A 19899-nucleotide genomic window follows, 5' to 3' on the forward strand; every position below is an offset into this window, starting at 1 on the left:
TCAATGTATAAAACACAGAATTTTTCTTTCCTGTCTTTAAAAGAGTTATAATCACACCGAGTTGCTTTTTGTAAGATAGCTGCTAAAGTACGAATAAAAGTATATTGTGGGGGCTTCACTGGTGGTACAACCAGCAAAAGCACAATGCTATGAAGTTATCACAACCACTGCAGAACGAGTTTGATCCCCAGCCAAGGGGCTGACCCACATAGTGTGGCAGGCCTCTTCTGACCCAACGGCTGCTCCCCTCAGCAGTGCATTTCAGTACATCTGCCTGGGTTGCTCTCTACTCTGTCTCCCACCTCTGGCCCATACCCCAGTTCTGTATGCATAAATAAGTAAATATTTTAAAACAAAGTATATGTGACTTTATATATTGTGTATCCTCAGCATTTTCCCCCAGCACGCCAAAAATACTTTATTGGAAAACTGAAGGCAGTTATGTGATGTGAGAATTATAACTATGCTTTCCTTTAAGAATAAAGCATTTGATCTTCAAAAATCATATCCCTGGAACCCACCAAAACAACAATGTCACTGATAAATTTTGATCAGCACTAGATCTTTAGTGGAAGAAACACTCTAGAAAACCCATCTCATTTTCCTGTATGTATTGGCAATTTTTAAGTTGTAAAGGATTTAGAATATGTACTAAATGTATATGTTTCAGCAATGAGCCTAAGTAAAACATGTTTTTCTCCAGAGGAACAGCTCTCAGGTACCTTTCCTATCATAATACTGGCACCATTAACTATTTAAGTGTCTTCACTCTTTGAATATCTAATCTATCTCCTTCCCTACACTGGAAAGAAAATACAATTGTGTATCATTAAGAAACATGAATTTCTACCAAAAGATTAGTTTCTAATTTTTCAGAGAGAATTTTCTTCCTATTGTAGCCAATCAACTTAAGTAAAAAATGAATAGAAACCCTGTGAGGCCCCGGGGCGGGGGGGGGGGGGGGGCCCCCGTGCCCTGCCACGACTTTCCAGGCGGCGGGCCAAGGTGATCCCTCAGAGGCCCCGGGGGGGGGGGGGGGGGGATGCAGTATCTATCAGAGTTGTCTCTTTCATGCCAGTTACTACTGACTTTAATGGAAATTCCCAGGGTTCATATTCAACAAGAGTAAAATAATGAGTTTTCTTTCAATTAAGTAATTTCAAGTAAAGTAGCTTCAAACAGTGATAGTATTTATACTAAAAAAAATGTGTGAAAATAAAGTGCTACTCTTACTTATTGCTTTTTTGTTTCAAACTAAACATTAGAGCTCTATTTTAATAATTTAATTTATTCAGCATACCTTATTTATGACCTACATACAATAAATAGTCTAGTGATACATTTGATATATTTCTTTTACACTCTAACTGCTCATCAAACAGCTAACAAAAATATCCACTGAACAATGTACTTAACAATTATAATTCAATTTTTTAAGTTCCTAAAGGCCTATTATTTTTCATATAAGACTCTGGTATAGAAGGAGATAGTTGTCTGAGATCATAATTATGTATGCATAATTATGTAATTGTGTAAGAGTCTGTCATTACTTCTTTCAAGAAACTACTACACTTAAAGTCTGAAGATCTCTGTAACAGTAAGGTTACCTGAAAGGGAAGAAGGGGGAGTGCCCAGTGGGGAGAGGACATATAGTCTATGGTGGAGGACTATAGGTAGCTTGGTGGTGTGGTAACATTCACATAATGGGTGTTATCTACACTTCTAAGTCATGTACAATGTTGTAAGCCAAAGTTATCTTAAAAATGCTTTTAAAAACTTGGAGTTCTTGGCCCTCTCTAGTGGCCCAATGGGTTAAAGCACAGCACTGAGAAGCTAAAGCCACTTCAGCATGAGTTCAATCCCCGCCTGCCCCGGAGGTGATCCACATGGCATGGCAGACCCCTCCTGACCCATCCACTGCTCCCCTCAGCAGTGTACTTCGTCAGTCTGCCTGTTCTGCTCCCCACTCTATCTCTGATGAATCCTCTCACCCTCCACACCTCTAGCCTGTACCCAGTTATGTATGCATAAATAAATAAATCTTTAAAAAAAGTTGGAGTTCTTTATTCTTTCACCAAACATAGCCCTAAACCAATGATTGCTTCAAAATGTAAACTATACCGAACAATGTCTATCATTATTGCCTGGCCAGATTAATTAAATTGACAGAAATGTCTGCAACCATATACTATTTCATGAACAAGAGTAAGAAGAATAAATGGTAGCTTTCAAGTACCGACTCCTCTCTTTATTGCAATCCCACATAAAGTAAACACTCTGTAGTGCACTAAAAGATGTTTTTCTTAACAAAGAAGAAAAATGTAATGTCTTCAAATATAGATTTGAAAACTCTTCATCTCTACTCAGCTCTGATATATATTGCTGTAACTACAAATTATTCAATATATCATTCTCACATCTAGAACAACTAATATTAGTTTATCTTGAAATGTGAGTCAGTACTAGTAAAAGAAGACCTATTCTGTCCATATCATTCTCATTTTCAACCCCAAATCTGATATTCGAGACAAGGACAAAGTTATAAAGACGTCTTGAGGTCTTTGGAAATTAATCGTGCAAGAGATTTTCCCGAACTTCAGTACATCTGGGTGTCGGTGCTGACCTTTCATTTCTACTATTTTAGGGGTTGGGAGGCAACTGACAACATGGATGGGATCTGAGTGGGGTCTTTTGTTTCTAACACTCCAGCAACAGGAGCAAGTTTTCCTGGAGTTGTGATAATGTGTACTAAATGTACACGTGGACACTGAGCTATATTGGCAGTTTTGGGGAGGTTGTACTTCCCTCCTTGATTTCAGACTGTCAAGTGTGATAAATTCACACGGACCTACTAATTAACCCACTTTACAAAGTTACCCTATCTGCCTGAAAAACACACATTAAGTAAAAACAGAACATGCACAAACACAGACATGGAAGCAGACACACATTCAGCCATACCCTCTGGAAAACTGCCATGGTAAATCAGCCAAAACAGCTGTTATAAACCAAACACTTGGGGAACTGTACATTGGTGCAGGAGGCAACAGAAGGACCATGTCACATGCAGAGACAAAATAATCCGATGGGTAAAAAATAATGAGGAAACAAACTCATTCTTGAAAAAGAAACAAATACCTGTGCACACATGCCAAATGAGGTCATAGTTATTGGCAAGGCCACCTCACTCCAAGTCAGAGCTGTTAATACACCTAAATACATTGTCTGGGGAACCTTAATGGTGATAATCGAATGTCAAAAGGGTATCTACAATGGAGAATAAATGAGTAGTTTCATATTTGACAATATCTAAAACAGCACCATTCTCATTGCTAAAAGTCAATATCATAAGACATTCTATTTTCAAATGGAAAGAGTCAAATTCTTGGACTTACCCCCCCCCTGCACATTTAATGTTCACACTCAACACCCATTTAATGTTCATACTCAACATCTTGAAAAAAGCTGACATCCCATAAAAATACGTTGAAAGACTGAAAGAATAAATGATAAACATTTAGTGTACTGTGATTGATTAGCCAATCAACATGAAAATCATCAGTTAATGGGCCAGGCACATGAAAATATTTGTCTGAATATACAAAATAATATTAAAGTGGAATTACTTCTTTTCTCTCTCAAAATAATCATTTATGTTTAAAAATGTTGTGAATATTTTCAGACTTGAATCATGTGACATCATGTTGAGTATTTTTATTCCATTCTATCAGTGCATTTTTTTAGACTTTAAAAAATCATCTGAGTAGATGGACTCACATATTGGATTTAACCATGAATTATTACCTTTGTTACAAAAGTATTCCACTTCTTCACAGCTCAGATTCTCAGGCCCAAATTCTGTGGAAAAGCTTTCCTCCAACGGAAAGTCTCCCTTTGAGATGAGATCTGTTTCTTCTGATGGACATTCTTCTTCTTCCTCTTCAATGGCATCTTCTAATGGCCCTTGAAAAAGAATCAGGGACACTGTACCAAAAACATCCAATGTAAACAGTGAAATAAAACCCTTAAGTAGGGTCTTTTTGATTAAGGTGTGAGGAAAATGTACTCAAATACATAGGCCAAGTAGTAGCACCAAGAACACTCACAAGAGAGATACAGATAATGTCACATCTAGATTCACAAAAAACATTGCACTGTGAGTAGAGGTGGAAAGAATCCAAGCCTGAAGTAAGTACAGATAAAGCAACCTCCATCTCCAATCCTTACCCACCCCCTAACTCCAAGCCAAAAGCTTATTTTTTTTTATTCTCTCCTGAAGAGCAAAACTGTGCACTGCATGTTCATTTGTTAGAATTAACTGACTGGTAAAGAGTACAAGTCTCTTTTACACTGTTGTACAATTTTACCTGAGATTTTAATAAAGATTTAAAGTAATTGAATGCATTTTAATTGAACTGAGATTTTAATAAAGTCTATACTTTTAAAAATCCATCTTAAGAGTGGATTCTGAGAAAAGATTTCATTATATGTGTTTGAGGCTTGAAGAAAAATTACATATTTCTCTCCCTGATGAAAGCATAACCCTATTCATAATTAATTGAATTTTTTTCTGAACTGAAAAGTAGTTTTCTAATGAAAAAATGTAATTTGTATTTATGCGATACTTTTTCAGGAATGAAAATACAACTCCCTTAGAGTGAATGAGAGTGAGGTGCACTACATTAATGGACCTATTTTACTGAAAGGAAAGGGAGGGCTGTAGTTGTTCAGATGGATCTGAAGTGAACTATGTGGGGATACCACATGGCTGATTGTGAACTTGCGACTGCCTTAGAGAATCAAAGTATTGGACGCATTGAACTAAGCAGAACCCTGCATGTGCTTTTAAAGAAGCAAGGTGGCATTTTGTCAAAGAACACAATTATGGTAATTTGTACTAATTGTCACTCATGTCAGCAGTCTCATCAGGCTACACACAGAGGTAAATGGCATAGGTAGTCTCCCTCTCTTCTTACAAATGCACTAAGAAATGTCCAAGGTCAAAAAATGCACATATATTTCTAAGCAAGAAGAAATGGGTCCATATAGAGGTACACTGTGTACCGCCATATTTGGTGTTTTCCAAAAGCAAATTTTCAAGAGCTAAATTCAGATGACACATTTTATGTGAAGAATTAGTTACATGGACTTAAATAATGGATATCCAAGCAAAAAAACTCTTATGGAGTTTCTCATTTGAAAAACGTTTTTTTTTTCCTTCAAAACAACAAATATTAAGGGAGAAATGTACTAATTCCAAACATTCTCATAATATTTTCTTATATTCAAGGTAGAGGATTTAAAAAACAACAAAAAACAAACATGAACTCTGCTTTTGCATGAATCACATTCAGAAGTCATGGTTCTCATTCCTTTTAATCTCTTATTAATTGTGTCAAGTTTAAAATTTACAATCTTTTAACTGTTCAAACAATTAGGTCTGGTAGCAAGACAAGCAAGGAATATGTAAAATAGTATAACAATTAAAACATTTATCTACTAACTTCAGTTATTAATTCTGAGTCTAATGAAAATATAATAGATTTTCCATATTTCTTATTTTTATCAAACAATTATAATAACAAATATGGTCTAAAGAAGAACTTTCTGAAGTGGTCTCATTTATGTTTCATGTAGAAATTTTAAAATATTTTTATATGATCATTAAAACACATCAGTGAGTTAGATATGAAAATTATTACTATTGCAGACCTGAAAAAAAAAAGCTCAAGAGGTTAGTTAACCAGAATAAGGTCTCTTAAGAGGAAAAGCTGTATGAAAGCTCAAGATTATTTTAACACTTTTTATAAATATACCATACTGTTATGAAATTATTTGCTAGTTATTAAATTCCTTCCTTCCTTCATAAATAAAACCATTATGCAAAGGTAGCATAGGTAAGTAAGTTATAACAGAAACCTTCTGATATGTTTAACCTACATTAACATCATTATTCAGAGATGCTTAAAGAGCCAGTCTTTAAAGATTGAAAAAAATATTGCTCCTTTCAAATTACTGGAAGTAGAAGCAAATATTAGAACAATCCCCCGAATCAAGAGGAACTTCTTTAGATTTTACCAAAAATAGGACATCTGTTACCAATATTTAACTATTCACATAATTTATACCCATCCCAAAACATTCTGTAAAGAAACTGTTAATATCAGTTACAACAAATGACAATACTGTATATATTCCTCTTAGTTTTGGTTTTTCTAATAAATAAATCTCGGTAAAATAAATATTTTTAATAGTTGATATATATTTTAGTGAATTCACACTGGCAATCCCTAGATAATGATAAATTTAAAATCCTGCATACTACAAAGTAAATTCATCCATATGAATATGGATGATAGTAATTGATAGTAACATTGGTAGTAATAAAATGCTTTCTGCTCTAAAACTGAAGTTGTGAGTATACATGCTAACATTCCCAAAAGAGTCTTTATCAAAAGTAATATGTAACTGAAAAATTATTTTAAATATGTTTGAGTATTTAATATAGCTTAATAAATTGGCTCTAATGATATATCAAATTCAAATCTACCAATTATGTTAAAAATAAAAAGTTCAATTACAAATTTAAATAGAAACAAGATCATGATGCAGTGCTATTTAATAAATCTGTAAACAAGACAGTCATGTTATGATGGTTGTGTTTACATAAGTTTATTTTTCTGTATTATGATGTCTTATGGTAGTTTTAATTGATAGATGTTCTATAATCCAGGAGCTGTATTATTTTCCATGTTACCTATCATTTTGCAATTTCAAGAATACAATTAAAAAGAACTTACTTTCCAAAACAAACTACAAAAACCTAAATGAAATGTGAAAAATTCTTGAGCACAGTTTTCTCAATGCAGTAATATAATTGTTAATATTTACAAGAGATCACAGGAAAGTGATACATAATGGTCAACTTGTATTTCTCGCAAAGTGTCAGATTTACATAACTTACTAACCTTTAAAATGTGAAACGACTAACGCATTTTAGCCACACTATCAGCTCAAACTCTAGTAATAAAAGAGTCTCTTAAAATGCATACTATTTGTGGTTTAAGATCAGATCTCACTCTACTTTCTATCTTGCATGTTTCTTTAACAGGAAAACCTTACAGATAATCGGTGGCCATAAACCAACATTTTAAAAGGGTAAGAGACACTTGAAGCACAAGTACAATTAATAGCACCAATGAAGGAGGGAATGAAGGAACCTCCTGTGTATGGATTAGTGGGCATAGAAGTCCACTTCAGAAAAATCACCACACATAATTTGACACAAATAATAATATCTACTCAGAAAAGACTCACGAGTGAGCTGCATGTGCCCTCATGGAGAAAATTACTTCTGATTGAGGCCACTTGGCAGGCAAGTGTAAGGAAATCTGAATTTCAGCTCTTCAATTGCCTGATTTATAGATATTCAAACACACTTGCCAGAATTAATCATCTTGATGCTTATAAATATAAACATTTGTCACATTTTAAAATGTTCATTATTAAATGTTCATTATTCTATGCATCCTAAAGCTAAGAATACAATAATATACATCAGATCCATAACACTAATAATCATCTCAGAGTAAATGTGTAGGCATTCTTTCATATAGGAAAAATTACAGAGATGGCTGGGAGATTATAGAGGGTGGGAACTAAATAATTACATTTTTTAGAAAGAGACACAACTGAGTACTAAAAATCCATTTGACCTGGCCACACTACCATTGTCTTCCAAGGGCTAGAGCTAAAGAGAGTTATGCAGACTCAAAATGCTTGGCCATACTGATGGATGGTGTGAAGTATGGTGAATCCATTCACTTTGTCAGTACCTATCTATGGCTACACTGTAAAGATGGACCTAAGGGAGGGAGAGTTTTCCATATGATAGTGACTTCAATAATCTGAAGTTGGTAAAAGACAAGTGCAACATTCAAAATCAGTGATCTTGCCTTATACACAGGTAGTATAATTGTTGAATGCAACGAAAATCAAGAATCAGATTTGTAGGCTAAGTATATATACTTTGCAGATAAATTAAATTTGAAGAAAATTACTACTAAAAATCCAGTGATTATGAAATCCCTGAAACCCATCCACAGTCACTAGTCTAAGAGCTAGAAGGTGACAATACAATGAATTCTAAAGGGAGAGGGTCGAAATAAGCAATATGATAAATTCAAAAGTGGTAGAGACCTGTTTTGTAAATATTAAATCAAATATGCCTTTCTTTAAAAACATTTAATTAGGGCCTCCCTGGTGGCGCAGCAGGTTAAAGCACAGCACTTAGAAGCTAAAGCCACTTCAGCATGAGTTCGATCCCTACCTTGGAGGTCACCCACATGGCACAGCAGACCTTTCCTGACCCACCCGCTGCTCCCCTCAGTAGTGTACTTCGTCAGTGGGCCTGTTCTGCTCCCCACTCTGTCTCTGGTGAATCCTCCAACTGCCCCTACACTTCTAGTTTGTACCCCAGTTCTACATGCATAAATAAGTATATCTTTAAAAAAATTTAATTAAAGTAATTTACATTTTCACATTTCACTCTCAGGTGTGAGAGTCAACATGCTTATATTGCACATTAAGTTCACTGCTAAAATCTAAAATCTATTCTTCACCATATTATTGTCCCCTTTATCCTAATTCATCTACCCTACCCACCTTCCCTTCTGGTGAACCACTAATTGGTCTTACAGACATAAACAATATATATATTGTCTCCACAAAACAGCCATCTACCTTGGCACTCTACTGTAAACCAAACCAGCCCTCACCTTAATGTCTTTGTTCATATAAATTCAAAGCACTTCAGAATCAGAAGCACCCAAGACAGAAATTAAGTTCCAAAAATTAATATACATTGCCAAGTCAGAAGAGGGGAAAGAAATGCCAAGTTCTATAATTCTGATGCAATCTCCCCAAAGGGTTCCTTTTCTTAAGTACTCACTGGCATTAATTTACTACTAAGTATTTATTTTGATTTTGCATGACTTTTGATTAAAGCAAACCCTACTTCATCATAACGGAACTACTGAGAGTATTCACTCTCTTCCCCAGGCATTAATATTCTAAGCATTTTAGAGGCTGCACAAGACTAGCCACCTAGCAAAATGAGACTGTTTCAGAATACTGGGCTCCCTTGATTGCAACTGACAGGTGGGAAGAAAGTCACATTAAAACATTACCAGTCTCAATAATTACAATAATCCATCACAGCAAGCTCAGAAATTCCACTAGGTGAGTTTCCCCCTGAAAACACACCAGTGTTTCCCAACCTTTTAATTCCAATGCTTCTTATGCATGCCACTTTGATCATATTTATACCTGACAGTATTATTAATCTTGAAACTTCCATCATAAGCTTTATATCATTTTACTTGTACACAGAGCAAAGATATATACCTATGGAACAAATGTCTCAAAATTTTAATGAATTTAATGAAAATGTAATGATGATGTCTCCAACTTGTCAGCTCTTCTGTGTACTTTTAAAGTCGTTTGCAAAAAAATATATTCATTTCTTTGGAAGGTATTGAAAATCTAATATATATATATATATGTGTGTGTGTGTGTGTGTGTGTGTGTGTGTATATGTATGTATGTATATAAAACCATAGAGATCTTCAAGTCTGACAGTTGAAGCGATAATATACACCATGATTTGTATATCACATAGTAATTGAGCCAATTTACTTGGTGGTACACCCTTTCAAAGGGTCATTATGAAAATATAAACTAAGGGTAGAAAAATTCTGGTTCTCATTGCTAGAAAGTGCACAAGTATGTCAACTTTCAACACAGTTACACTGTATTCCAGCCGACAGATAAAAGAAATTAAACTAGGACTTTTCATTCTAAACTTAAGTCACCTTTTCTCCCATGGAATGGAGCAGTGTACTGACATCTGAATCGGATGCCTTGGCACCATCCTCTGTATACCTCACACACATTTCTTTGTTCATTTGGAGCTAATCATAAAATACAAAACACAAAGGTTTCTAATATAAAATACTCCTAATATCATACATTTTGTACATTTTGTACAGTCTGTTTGCTAAATTATAAATGGAAACAAAAGCTCACCTTCAATCTAAAAAGCAGAAACCTATAAAAATGCACCTCTCCCTGTCTCATTACAGAGTAGGATTATTTCTTCTGCTAGAATACTAATATTTTTTAACATATTTTATCTGCGGCATATTTTGTGGCTCTCAGTAGTTCTTCTCTTAGCGTCTTCAGTTGCTACACACAGACTTCTTTAGGAATCATCATTACCCTGTAGGCACACCTCAAAATGCTTCTCACTCAATTCCTATTTCATCTGTCTCATACCTACCCCACAGAGCTGTTTAATGAGAAGGGGCAAGGAAAGGAATGCTCTCTGGACAGTGCAAATCCATACTAACTCATGTAATTGAGCTTAACAGCAAGAATAAAACCTTATTTCAGTAGTCTAAAAAAAAACAGTATTTTAAACGAGCAAGTTCTTCCTGCAGTCACTCACTTTTAACAATAGTTGCATCAGGGGATCTAGTAGGAAGGAAACAGTTTTATTAATTTTTCTCTTATCTGCCAGAAGAATGTTGATTTTTTTTCATTTCCGTTTGTTGCCTGCAGGTAGCAGACCAGAGAATCTTATAGTAGAAACTCTTTTTTCTGATTAATTTCTTTCCATGTGTTATGTTATTTCTTTTATATAATTGATTTGGGGTTTTGCTCATAGCAGTACATCTTTTTTATATCTGGACCAACTGCTGTCCTTCAATCTAGAAAGTTGGAGGAAATCTGAATTTTGTTAAGTTTATTAAAAAAGAAATCTGTGAATATTTAAATTGAGTTTTGAAATGTTAATGCAAAAATACAGTTTTAGAGAAATTTTAATGGAGGGTTCAATGTGACCATATCCCATTGTAAAAAGAAAAGAAGGGGGTCAGATTATATTCAAATTGTTCCTTTAGGGGAAATAAATAAACTCTGATTTTTTAAAATAAAGTATTATTTTTTGCTATGAATTATTTGGTTACTTTTGTAGGTGGTATTATTAATAGTTCATATATAGAAATCTCCAAATAATTTTTTAATTTAATTAATTTATTTTTTTTTGCACTGAAATGCTTTGCTCTGGGAACTTTCAAAAGAACTGAATAGAGCTAACAAGAAAATGGTAATTTTGCTTAGAACTTATGCAAGACTAGCAACAAGCAGCAAGTAATCTTACATAATAGATTAAACACTGATATCACATGAAAAAGAAAGTCAGATGAGGAAATACTGACAAATGTAATCTCTTCTAACTTGCTCTCAGGAAGTATATAGACATTAAAAAAGTTTAGTTCATTAGTAAACACCTTGTTCGCTGACCCAGGGATTAGTCACAGAGATGGCACTGAAATTCAAATATTCTGTAATCAAGTCTCAGTTCGGAGCCCCATAAAGCTATTCTCAACTTTTTGAAGATAGTAACCACGTCATGAAGAAATATAAAAATGCACTCATTGCTAACACTATGTTTTTTCTACGACGGTGATGTACTTCAACAATAAAAGTTTATTAACTTTCATTCTTTACTCATCTGAATAATATTTACTGAGGGTGGAGAATGTGACAGGTGCTGTGTTAGGTATTAGATCACCTCAGTACAAAGGGAGCCGATAACCTGGTTAAGGAGACAAATTTATACTCATAAGATTAGAAATTATTTTCTTTGAAAAAATAAATTTTTTAACATGGGTGAGCAGGAACGGTTTCCTAGAGATACTAAACTCCAGTGATTTGTACATTTTTCTTACTTTCTCCATTATAATTCCATCTCATCTGTACCTGTGTGTACAGATGCATCAGTGCCTGTGTCAAAGTGGTAATGGGCATTTAGTCCTGTCATTTGCCATTTGCTTAAATGAGAATTTTATGGATGATTTTCACTGTAATAAGTTAAAGTCAAAAATCAAGAAGAAATAATAAGAGTGGTTCAATATTATTAAAAGTCTAGATACACAGCTTTTAACTATTGCCACTTACATTTCTGGAGAAAGCTTAGTCAACTTATCGACAGTATGAAACCCAGGGTCCATCCCTGGTTATTCAAAATGGGTACTATCCACCCTCGCCTTCTAAAAGCTGGGTCAGATTATGAGCCCAGGCAAGCAGGTTTTCTTTTCCAAAGTGAACACTATGGTCACAACAAAAGCTAGTGTTACTTGAACTATGAACATAGTTGTATTGCCAGCAAGGCACAGGACTGCTCCTCTATCAGTTCGAGCAGGCAGGTAAGGAGAGTCCAGAGCTCTCAGGCTTCAATGCTCTTTTTTTTTTTTTTTTTAATAAGTAGCTATTTTTTTTTTTAAAGATTTATTTATTTGTGCATACAGAACTGGGGTACAGGCCAGAGGCTCAAGGGCGGCGAGAGGCTTCACCAGAGACAGAGTGGGGAGCAGAACAGGCAGATCTACAAAGTACACTGCTGAGGGGAGCAGCGGGTGGGTCAGGAGAGGTCTGCCACGCCATGTGGTCTCCTCCGGGGCCGGCGGGAATTGAACTCATGCGGAAGCGGCTTCAGATTCTCAGTGCTGTGCTTTAACCCGCTGCGCCACCAGGGAGGGCCTCTTTTAACAACTGTGACCTGGCTAAGCCTCAGTCTGGAAGGGCAGGGAAGTGTGGGAGGGGAGGACAAGAAGCTGGTGGGTCCCCCACCCTTCCCCCCACCAAATCTTTACTCTTTACACCATGGCCATGCCTCTCTAGTCTCTCATCCTCTCACATAGGGTCTCCATCACTGCCCACCATGGTTATCCTGTGAGTGACGCTGCCCTTATAGCCTCGGCCTCCAGGCACAGATGTGCTCACGTATGCATGCCCAAACCATACACCAGGTGTCCAACATCAGGCATGTGTGCCCTGGGGCCCACGCTCCCAAGCATAAGCACAACCAAGGCCATAGGTGACAGCCACAGAGGCCAGTACTGTAAAAGCATGGCCGTCTCATTACAATTACACATTGATTTTGAAAAGCACTATGACCAAAAAAGGAAATAATTTAGCCTAGTCACAGATCCTTTTACATGTGATATGTGGCTGATAAACATTTATCAAAGGGAATTAAGTGTGTATAACTTTGTAGATTGGTACAAGAAAAAACACACTTTTTTTTTTTTTTAGGAACAAAGCACCATTAAGATATGCCTAATATTTTTATCAAACAAATTAATTCTGGAAAGCTTGTTTATAATATCAGACCTAATTATACAACAAAGTTAAGTAGTACAAGTAAAAAAGATGCGATTTTTAAAAATTATTTTATTTAAAAAAGATATAAATGAATAGGAAAATGGGGGACATTTAAACTTTTAACTCCAGAATGGACTTTTTTTTTTCTAGAGTAAACCAAAGAAAGCATCTTTGTTGACTTATTAAAAGCCAACGACAACAGCAAAAGTGCTAGCCAAACAATAATCCAGAGAACTATGATGATAAAATTTTCTACATAGTTTCGTAACATAAACATAAATCTATCAGGGTCCTTAAAAATATTCAGCATACATATGCCCCATACAGGGAATAAAAGAAAAATATCAGTAGACTTCAAAGAGTTTGTGGAAAAAACATTCAATTAGAGGAGAAAATCAACAGAAGCATCATGGTATATTTAAACTTTTCTTTTTTCTTAACTCAAAATTTTAATCTAATCCTATCTTATCAAATAGAACACGGTTCCTTTCTTTACCAACATTTTTTTATAAGTTTATTTTACATTTTTTCGTTTTTTTACCAATATTTTTTAAATAACACTGAATATTTTGAATGTGTAAGCTCTCACCTCTACAGATGTCCCTTGTCACACCGTACCAACACCAAAACACCCATAATCCTCTACCACAGTTCATGGCCCCCCACCCCACCCTCATCTGGTAGCATCAGTTCTGCAGTCAGATTTCAAGGGTCAGTTTTGTCTGTTTAAACCCTCATTTTAATACACCTTTTCCTGGTCCTGCCTTAGTAAACTAATTCTCAAATGTGTAATTAATTATTAAGTCAACTTTCTAAAAAAGCCATTTGATGCAATACCAGCTTTCAAATGATGCCTGAATCCCCTACGGACTAATTACAAGGGGGAGTGGGGGGGTGTTAGCCAGTGGCTCCCCAGTGTTAGAAATTCAAAATTAATTAACAGACTCCATCCCAGATATACTAACATCAGAAACTGAAGGTGGGGTCTATCGATCTGTGTTTTAACAAACCCCACAGGTGACTCTAATGCAGGTTCAAAAAAACAAACTGCTGTAACGGAATGTCAACGATATACAGAAGTTACTGTGTACCGGTGCAAATTACATTTTATTGTCATTTAATAGAGCAGTATAATATTTTGCAATTCACACTGGCTCCATGCTTCAATTATGTCCAGAACCTCCTAGGTCCTCAGAAGGGGAGCGGGAGGAGATCATTATGCTGTTGGGATCTCTTGCTCTTTCGTGCTTTAGCTGATGACCTACGATCAAATTCCTTTTCACTTGTGAGATTCAATGCAGTGACTCCTTGTATTTGGCACGTTAGGTTTACTTCCTTGGTGCTGATTAGTCATTCTCTAAACAATGCCAGAGAATCCAGCAAGTGTTCAAATCAATTTGTAGATTGTGGGATGGCAGGGTATAAAAGGAAGTCACTTCAGACTGATCCCAAGTGTTCCTCCCCCATACCCTCCCGGGATTTCCGGATTGGAGCAGGGACTTGTTTTATTAAAGAATCCTAGTGCCTCTATGGTGATGGTACACAAAGTTTTAATACAGAAAAGGCTGGCATCACATTTTCATTTTATATTTTAGTCTGTTATTTGAGTCTCTTGAAGAGCAAGAGCTTCAGACAGCATAGTGATCTCCTCATGTTGAGGAGTGTAGTTGAGGGTGTAGCAGTTTATGAAGAGTACTCAGCCAACCAGAACTGGCCAGTCAATCAGCCACAATCAGTGTGAAGTCAGAGGTCCCAGCCAGAAAACCCACGTCCCACAGTTCATCATTCTCAGCTCCAACCCCTTATTTTAATCAGGTTGGTGCACCCACCAAATGTAGTGCAGGATTTACGGAGCAATGCTGCAGCCAACCTTCAAATAACCCACAAATGCACAGCCTCCAAATAGCCAAGATGAGAGCAACTACACATACTCGTTCCATTTTTCACAAATAGGTGTGGCCTCTTGCTCCTGGAAAGCTGCCAACTTGGCCTTCTGTTTGGGTTTGTCACAGTAAATAATGATGAATATTGTCTCAAAGCCTGTACAGTCCTGCACACATGTTCTCTACAGTCAGGGAAAAAAAAAAAAAAAAACTCATCACACAAAACAAAGCATTGTTGTGGTTCAACCCTATTGGTTGGAATATAAACTTCATAGGAATTTGCCTAATTTCACAGGTGGATGTGCAATTTTCCAAATTGCCATTCTAGAAAATGTCTTCATCTTTTTTTTAATTGGGGGGGGGGGCAGTAAAACAAAAGCTTCCAAACAGAATATAGTTGCAAAACCTGAACAAGATGAAGGGGGTTTGTGAGTAGGGGTAAAAACACAATCGACGTGTTCACTCGGCTCTAATTGTGACATGGCCTGGGATCCGTATCAAAAGGGCACTTTATAACATGTCCTGCACTGTCATTAAACCACCATAAAGGTACCGCAATTCAGTCCCGGGGAACATCTCAAGAAGTCCTAGAAAACACTTCCCCATAAAACATATCTTTAAAAATACTCTTGCTTTATACTCTCACATTAAAAGAAAGTCTAAAGACACAGAGGCACTCAATAGAGCTATATTTTTAAGAAGAACGAGTACTCTCTGGAGAATTAGGAGACAGTAGGGTGCCAGCGATAACAAAGCTAGCTTATCCCCACTGCTCCTGCAGTTGCAAGCTGGAGGAAGCCTCTAAGGGCTCTCTTAAAAAGGAAATATCCTCTGCCTAGCGCAACAAAGCCTACAATAGAATTAAAGCATGCACCTTTACAGGCAGAAGTTACAGGCTAAGCCAAAGGTGGACAGCGCCCATAAATGACCTCTTCCCTGGTGGCTCAGACACTCGGCAGCTGCCTCATAAACCCACACCAGCCTCACGGAGACTCCTACGCAACCCTGACAGTGCTGCAGGCCTGTGCAAGACACCAGGCTTGGGGCTTACTTTACAGTTGAGTGGAATATCACTTTCTGCTTTGAACTGTAGGAGCAAAACTGAATTTACTAATTCTACTGAATTAGAAAGTTCTCATTTCGATATTGTTGACATAATTATAAGGAAGAAAACCTAGACCGTTTCAGCAGCGGCTACACCAACCTAGTCATTCTCTTGTACCTGCACCCTGCCCCTCCCAAAACACATCTTTGCCTTCCAAAGACGAAATTCCAAACTATTGGATTTACCAGGAATGACCTAATATTCAGAAGAGTGGCAAGGAAATGTGCACCCTCAAGGATATTTCATGGCATCACTGTAGCCGGCTGTGCTATGATGATTTGGGTTGGTAGTGATAATGGTCATAACACCTGATGAGGGTATCCAAATGTAACCCCAGTTAAAAATAAATATAGAAATAAATTTAATTAACAAAAAGAATAGTTAATTCATATTGCTCCTAAAGCTATGGTTTCTGTCATTAAAGATACATTTAACTTAAATAATCTAAAAGTAAACATTTTCTGTTTATGTTGCCTTAACCATGAATTAATGTATTTTTAAAGTTTGCTTTTGGTTTGTCTTGGTACTTTTTGTCATTGTTTTTGCTATCAGGTGGTTGCTACTTAGAATTAATGTAGGATAAACAGCATGAAACAAAATATGTGGATGACTTTTATATGTATGATCTTCTAAATCTAATAATATCTTCTTCCCATTGTTTAGAAAATGATTTTGTTAGCCCCCCGCCCCTGCTTTTATATACCTAACATAACTTAACCTTAGTCTGGAAAAATATAAACAAGTAAATCTACCAGCAAATGGAAGAACATGAACCAAATTATGGATGTCATTCCCTGTTAACTATAGCATTCAATCTGATTTCCCCTCTGAGCTGTGATCACCCTGTGCTTTTTGAGAGCAAAAAGGGAAGTATTCATTGTCAAACAGCACTGTCCAAAGCACATCCATCATCTTCCCCATCTCAGCATTTCATCTTGGAGTGAGGCTAAGATTTGGTTCAACTATCAAAGGTGAATGGAAAAAGTTGGCAAAAATATGCTCTGATTCCCCCTGCATTCCTAGAGGGAAATCGCGGTGCCCACCATTGACTGGGCTGTTCTCTTTGTCCCAGGCCAATCCTCTTGCTTTACTTTCAGTGGGCACCAACTTGAGTATGAATTCCATTCCTGCTAAAGGTTGGGTAAAAATGTATCTTTTAGAGATGCAAATTAAAACCACAATGAGATACCACCTCACCCCAGTGAGAATGGCACATCTTTAAACAACTAACAACTATAAATGTTGGCGAGGATGTGGAGAAAAAGGAACTCTACTGCACTGCTGGTGGGAATGCAAACTAGTATAACCACTATGGGAAACTGTTTGGCGGTTCTTCAAACTGCTAAAAATGGAGGTTCCATCTAAACCAGCAATCCCACTCCTAGGTATTTACCAAAAAGACACAAAAACACTGATGCAAAAAGACACCTGCACCCCCCCATGTTTATTGCTGCTTTATTTACAACAGCAAAGACATGGAATAGACATAGAATCAACCCAAATGCCCAGAAGTAGATGGCTGGATTAAAAAGATGTGGTTCATATACACAACAAATATTATTCAGCAACCAAACAAATAAATAAATAAACACATGGCTTTTGCAGCAACATGGATGGAGCTAGAAAAGATCATGCTTAGTGAAATAAGCCAGAAAGAAGAGGGGAAAAAAAAATACTGGATGGTTTCACTCATAGCAGGAGTATAAAGGATCAAGCGAGAAAAAAAATAATAATAATGAGCAACTATATACCAGAGACATTTTACGGGAGTGGAGTGGGGAATGGGATCAAAAACGGTGGGGGAGGTAAGTACACTGGACTATGGTGACGGCACATGGGTGATCTGGTGATGGGAAGCCCACGGGGATTACAACTGAGATGGAAAATGCACAAAATTATAAAAAAATTATCTATTATATTATATTACTTTAAAAATATGTACCTTTCAAGGCCCAAAGATTCAGCAACACTGGGACAAAACCCAGGAATTGGCACTTTAATCCTGCACCCCTAGTTATTCTAATGCAGACCACAAGTTGAAAACACTGATCTCTGTTCTGAACCTGGGGCAGAGAAAAAAAATGAAGCAGCTCAGCACTAGGACATTTCTACAACAGTGTGAGGAATCAGAAGGGCCCAATAATGGTAAATTATTTTGTTCCTCTATGTCTTCACTCTCCTTTACTCAGTAACATGTTCTCCTATCCTGGGGGTGATTGTAAATGCACTGAGAGAAAACGTGACTCATTAATTTAGTAGCATCATTTTCTGTGAGGCTACTTCTCCGCATCCGAAGAGACATACACTATCAATTTGACCATGTATTTTCTCCATTGCACCTAAGAATTATTCATGTGCAGACTCATAGGGAAGTTATGGGGGAATTTCATTCCATCATGTTTCCTAGAGATTTTTGGAGATATAACAATAACACAAATGAAACAGTTCTAAATTAGGCTGTGAAAACCATTATATTTGCTTTAATTTTGTTTTTGTTTTTAACAGTCTATGGTAGCTTATGAAGAGTTACAGTGAGGGATATTGGGAAGATGGTGGAGCAACTATTTATGATGTATGTTTGTATGGGTTGTTGATGAATTGAGAGTTTAAAGCATTCTCAAAGGTGGCAAGGAAACACTTGTTCCTCAGCTGACCAAGCCCTTAGTATCTCTTCTCTACACTATTAGTTGTGATAAAAACCCAGAATCTTTGGCCAAATATGAATTTTACCAGTAACCACAAAAGTCCTCACAGGTACCTCAGCAGTGTTTCATCTGCAGTGCAGGGAGATCACTAGGAACTCTCACTGATGAAAAAGAAAAGCTCATGAATAGAGTATCTCCCTGCCCTGAGGGAACCAGAAGGGACAATCCCAAGGTACACCTTCCTGCTTTTGCCATTTTCGCTTCTGAGGAGAAAGAGCCATAACCAGAACAAAGTTCTGAGGGAGATAGCAAAAATTCTAAAGAGTTTAAAAGTCTACTTTAAGGTCCGTCTATCTCTCTCTCTCTTTTTTTTTTCATTATGATAGAAAATATAAACTAGATGAAATCCCTAGTGTCACAGTGGGTTGGAGCACTGCACTGTGAAGCTAAGCCAAGACGCGGCTGCTTCAATGCGAGTTCGATTCCAGCCCTGATGTGATCCACATAGAAGCAGACCTCTCCTGACCCACCTGCTGCTCCCCTCAGCAGTGTACTTTGTCATTCGGCCTGTTCTGCTCCCCACTCTGTCTCTGGTGAATCCTCTCGCCACCCCTGGACCTCTGGCCTGTACCCCAGTTCTGTATGCATAAATAAATAAAAATCTTTAAAGAAATATATAAACTAGACCCCTGTAGGAGTTAAAGGTTAGAGATGGGGGGACAATTGGAACATAAGACAGAAATATGCTAATGACTGAGACAGCAAAGCCTTCCTTGTCTCCCACGAAACATAATCACTTTAAAGGAATGCAGCAATATTTTTTGCTATCTTTGTTTTCAGTAAGATTATTAGGCATTCTTTCAAGTAAGCTAAATATATAAGAAAAGACTTTTATATTATAATCACAGTAACCAGAAAAAAAGCATAATGATAAGTGACACAAAGCATACCAACGGTACCCCCAAAACTGAAATAGTGACGATGACTAGTGAAGAAAAGCAAAGACATAATGAGAACAAAGAATAATAAAAATGTAAAA

At 36.7% G+C, this 19899-nt stretch overlaps 1 protein-coding gene across 2 annotated transcripts in view; it reads right to left on the reverse strand.

Moving 5' to 3' along the window:
- Positions 1-19899, reverse strand: part of ZFPM2 (zinc finger protein, FOG family member 2) — a 435319-nt gene that overhangs the window by 338008 nt on the left and 77412 nt on the right. The window contains exons 1-2 of one of the 2 annotated variants that reach the window (XM_004679664.2): positions 4184-4214; positions 3805-3963 (exon numbers count right to left, since the gene is read on the reverse strand). In XM_004679664.2, the coding sequence (XP_004679721.1) occupies positions 3805-3963; positions 4184-4214 (190 nt within the window). Of the gene's footprint in view, positions 1-3804; positions 3964-4183; positions 4215-19899 lie in introns of those variants that run through there. The other variant, XM_004679663.1, reaches the window with a different exon arrangement.

Source organism: Condylura cristata, unplaced genomic scaffold (assembly GCF_000260355.1).
Source record: "Condylura cristata isolate star-nosed mole 26May11 unplaced genomic scaffold, ConCri1.0 scaffold00009, whole genome shotgun sequence".
In the NCBI taxonomy this organism is placed as follows: Eukaryota; Metazoa; Chordata; class Mammalia; order Eulipotyphla; family Talpidae; genus Condylura; species Condylura cristata.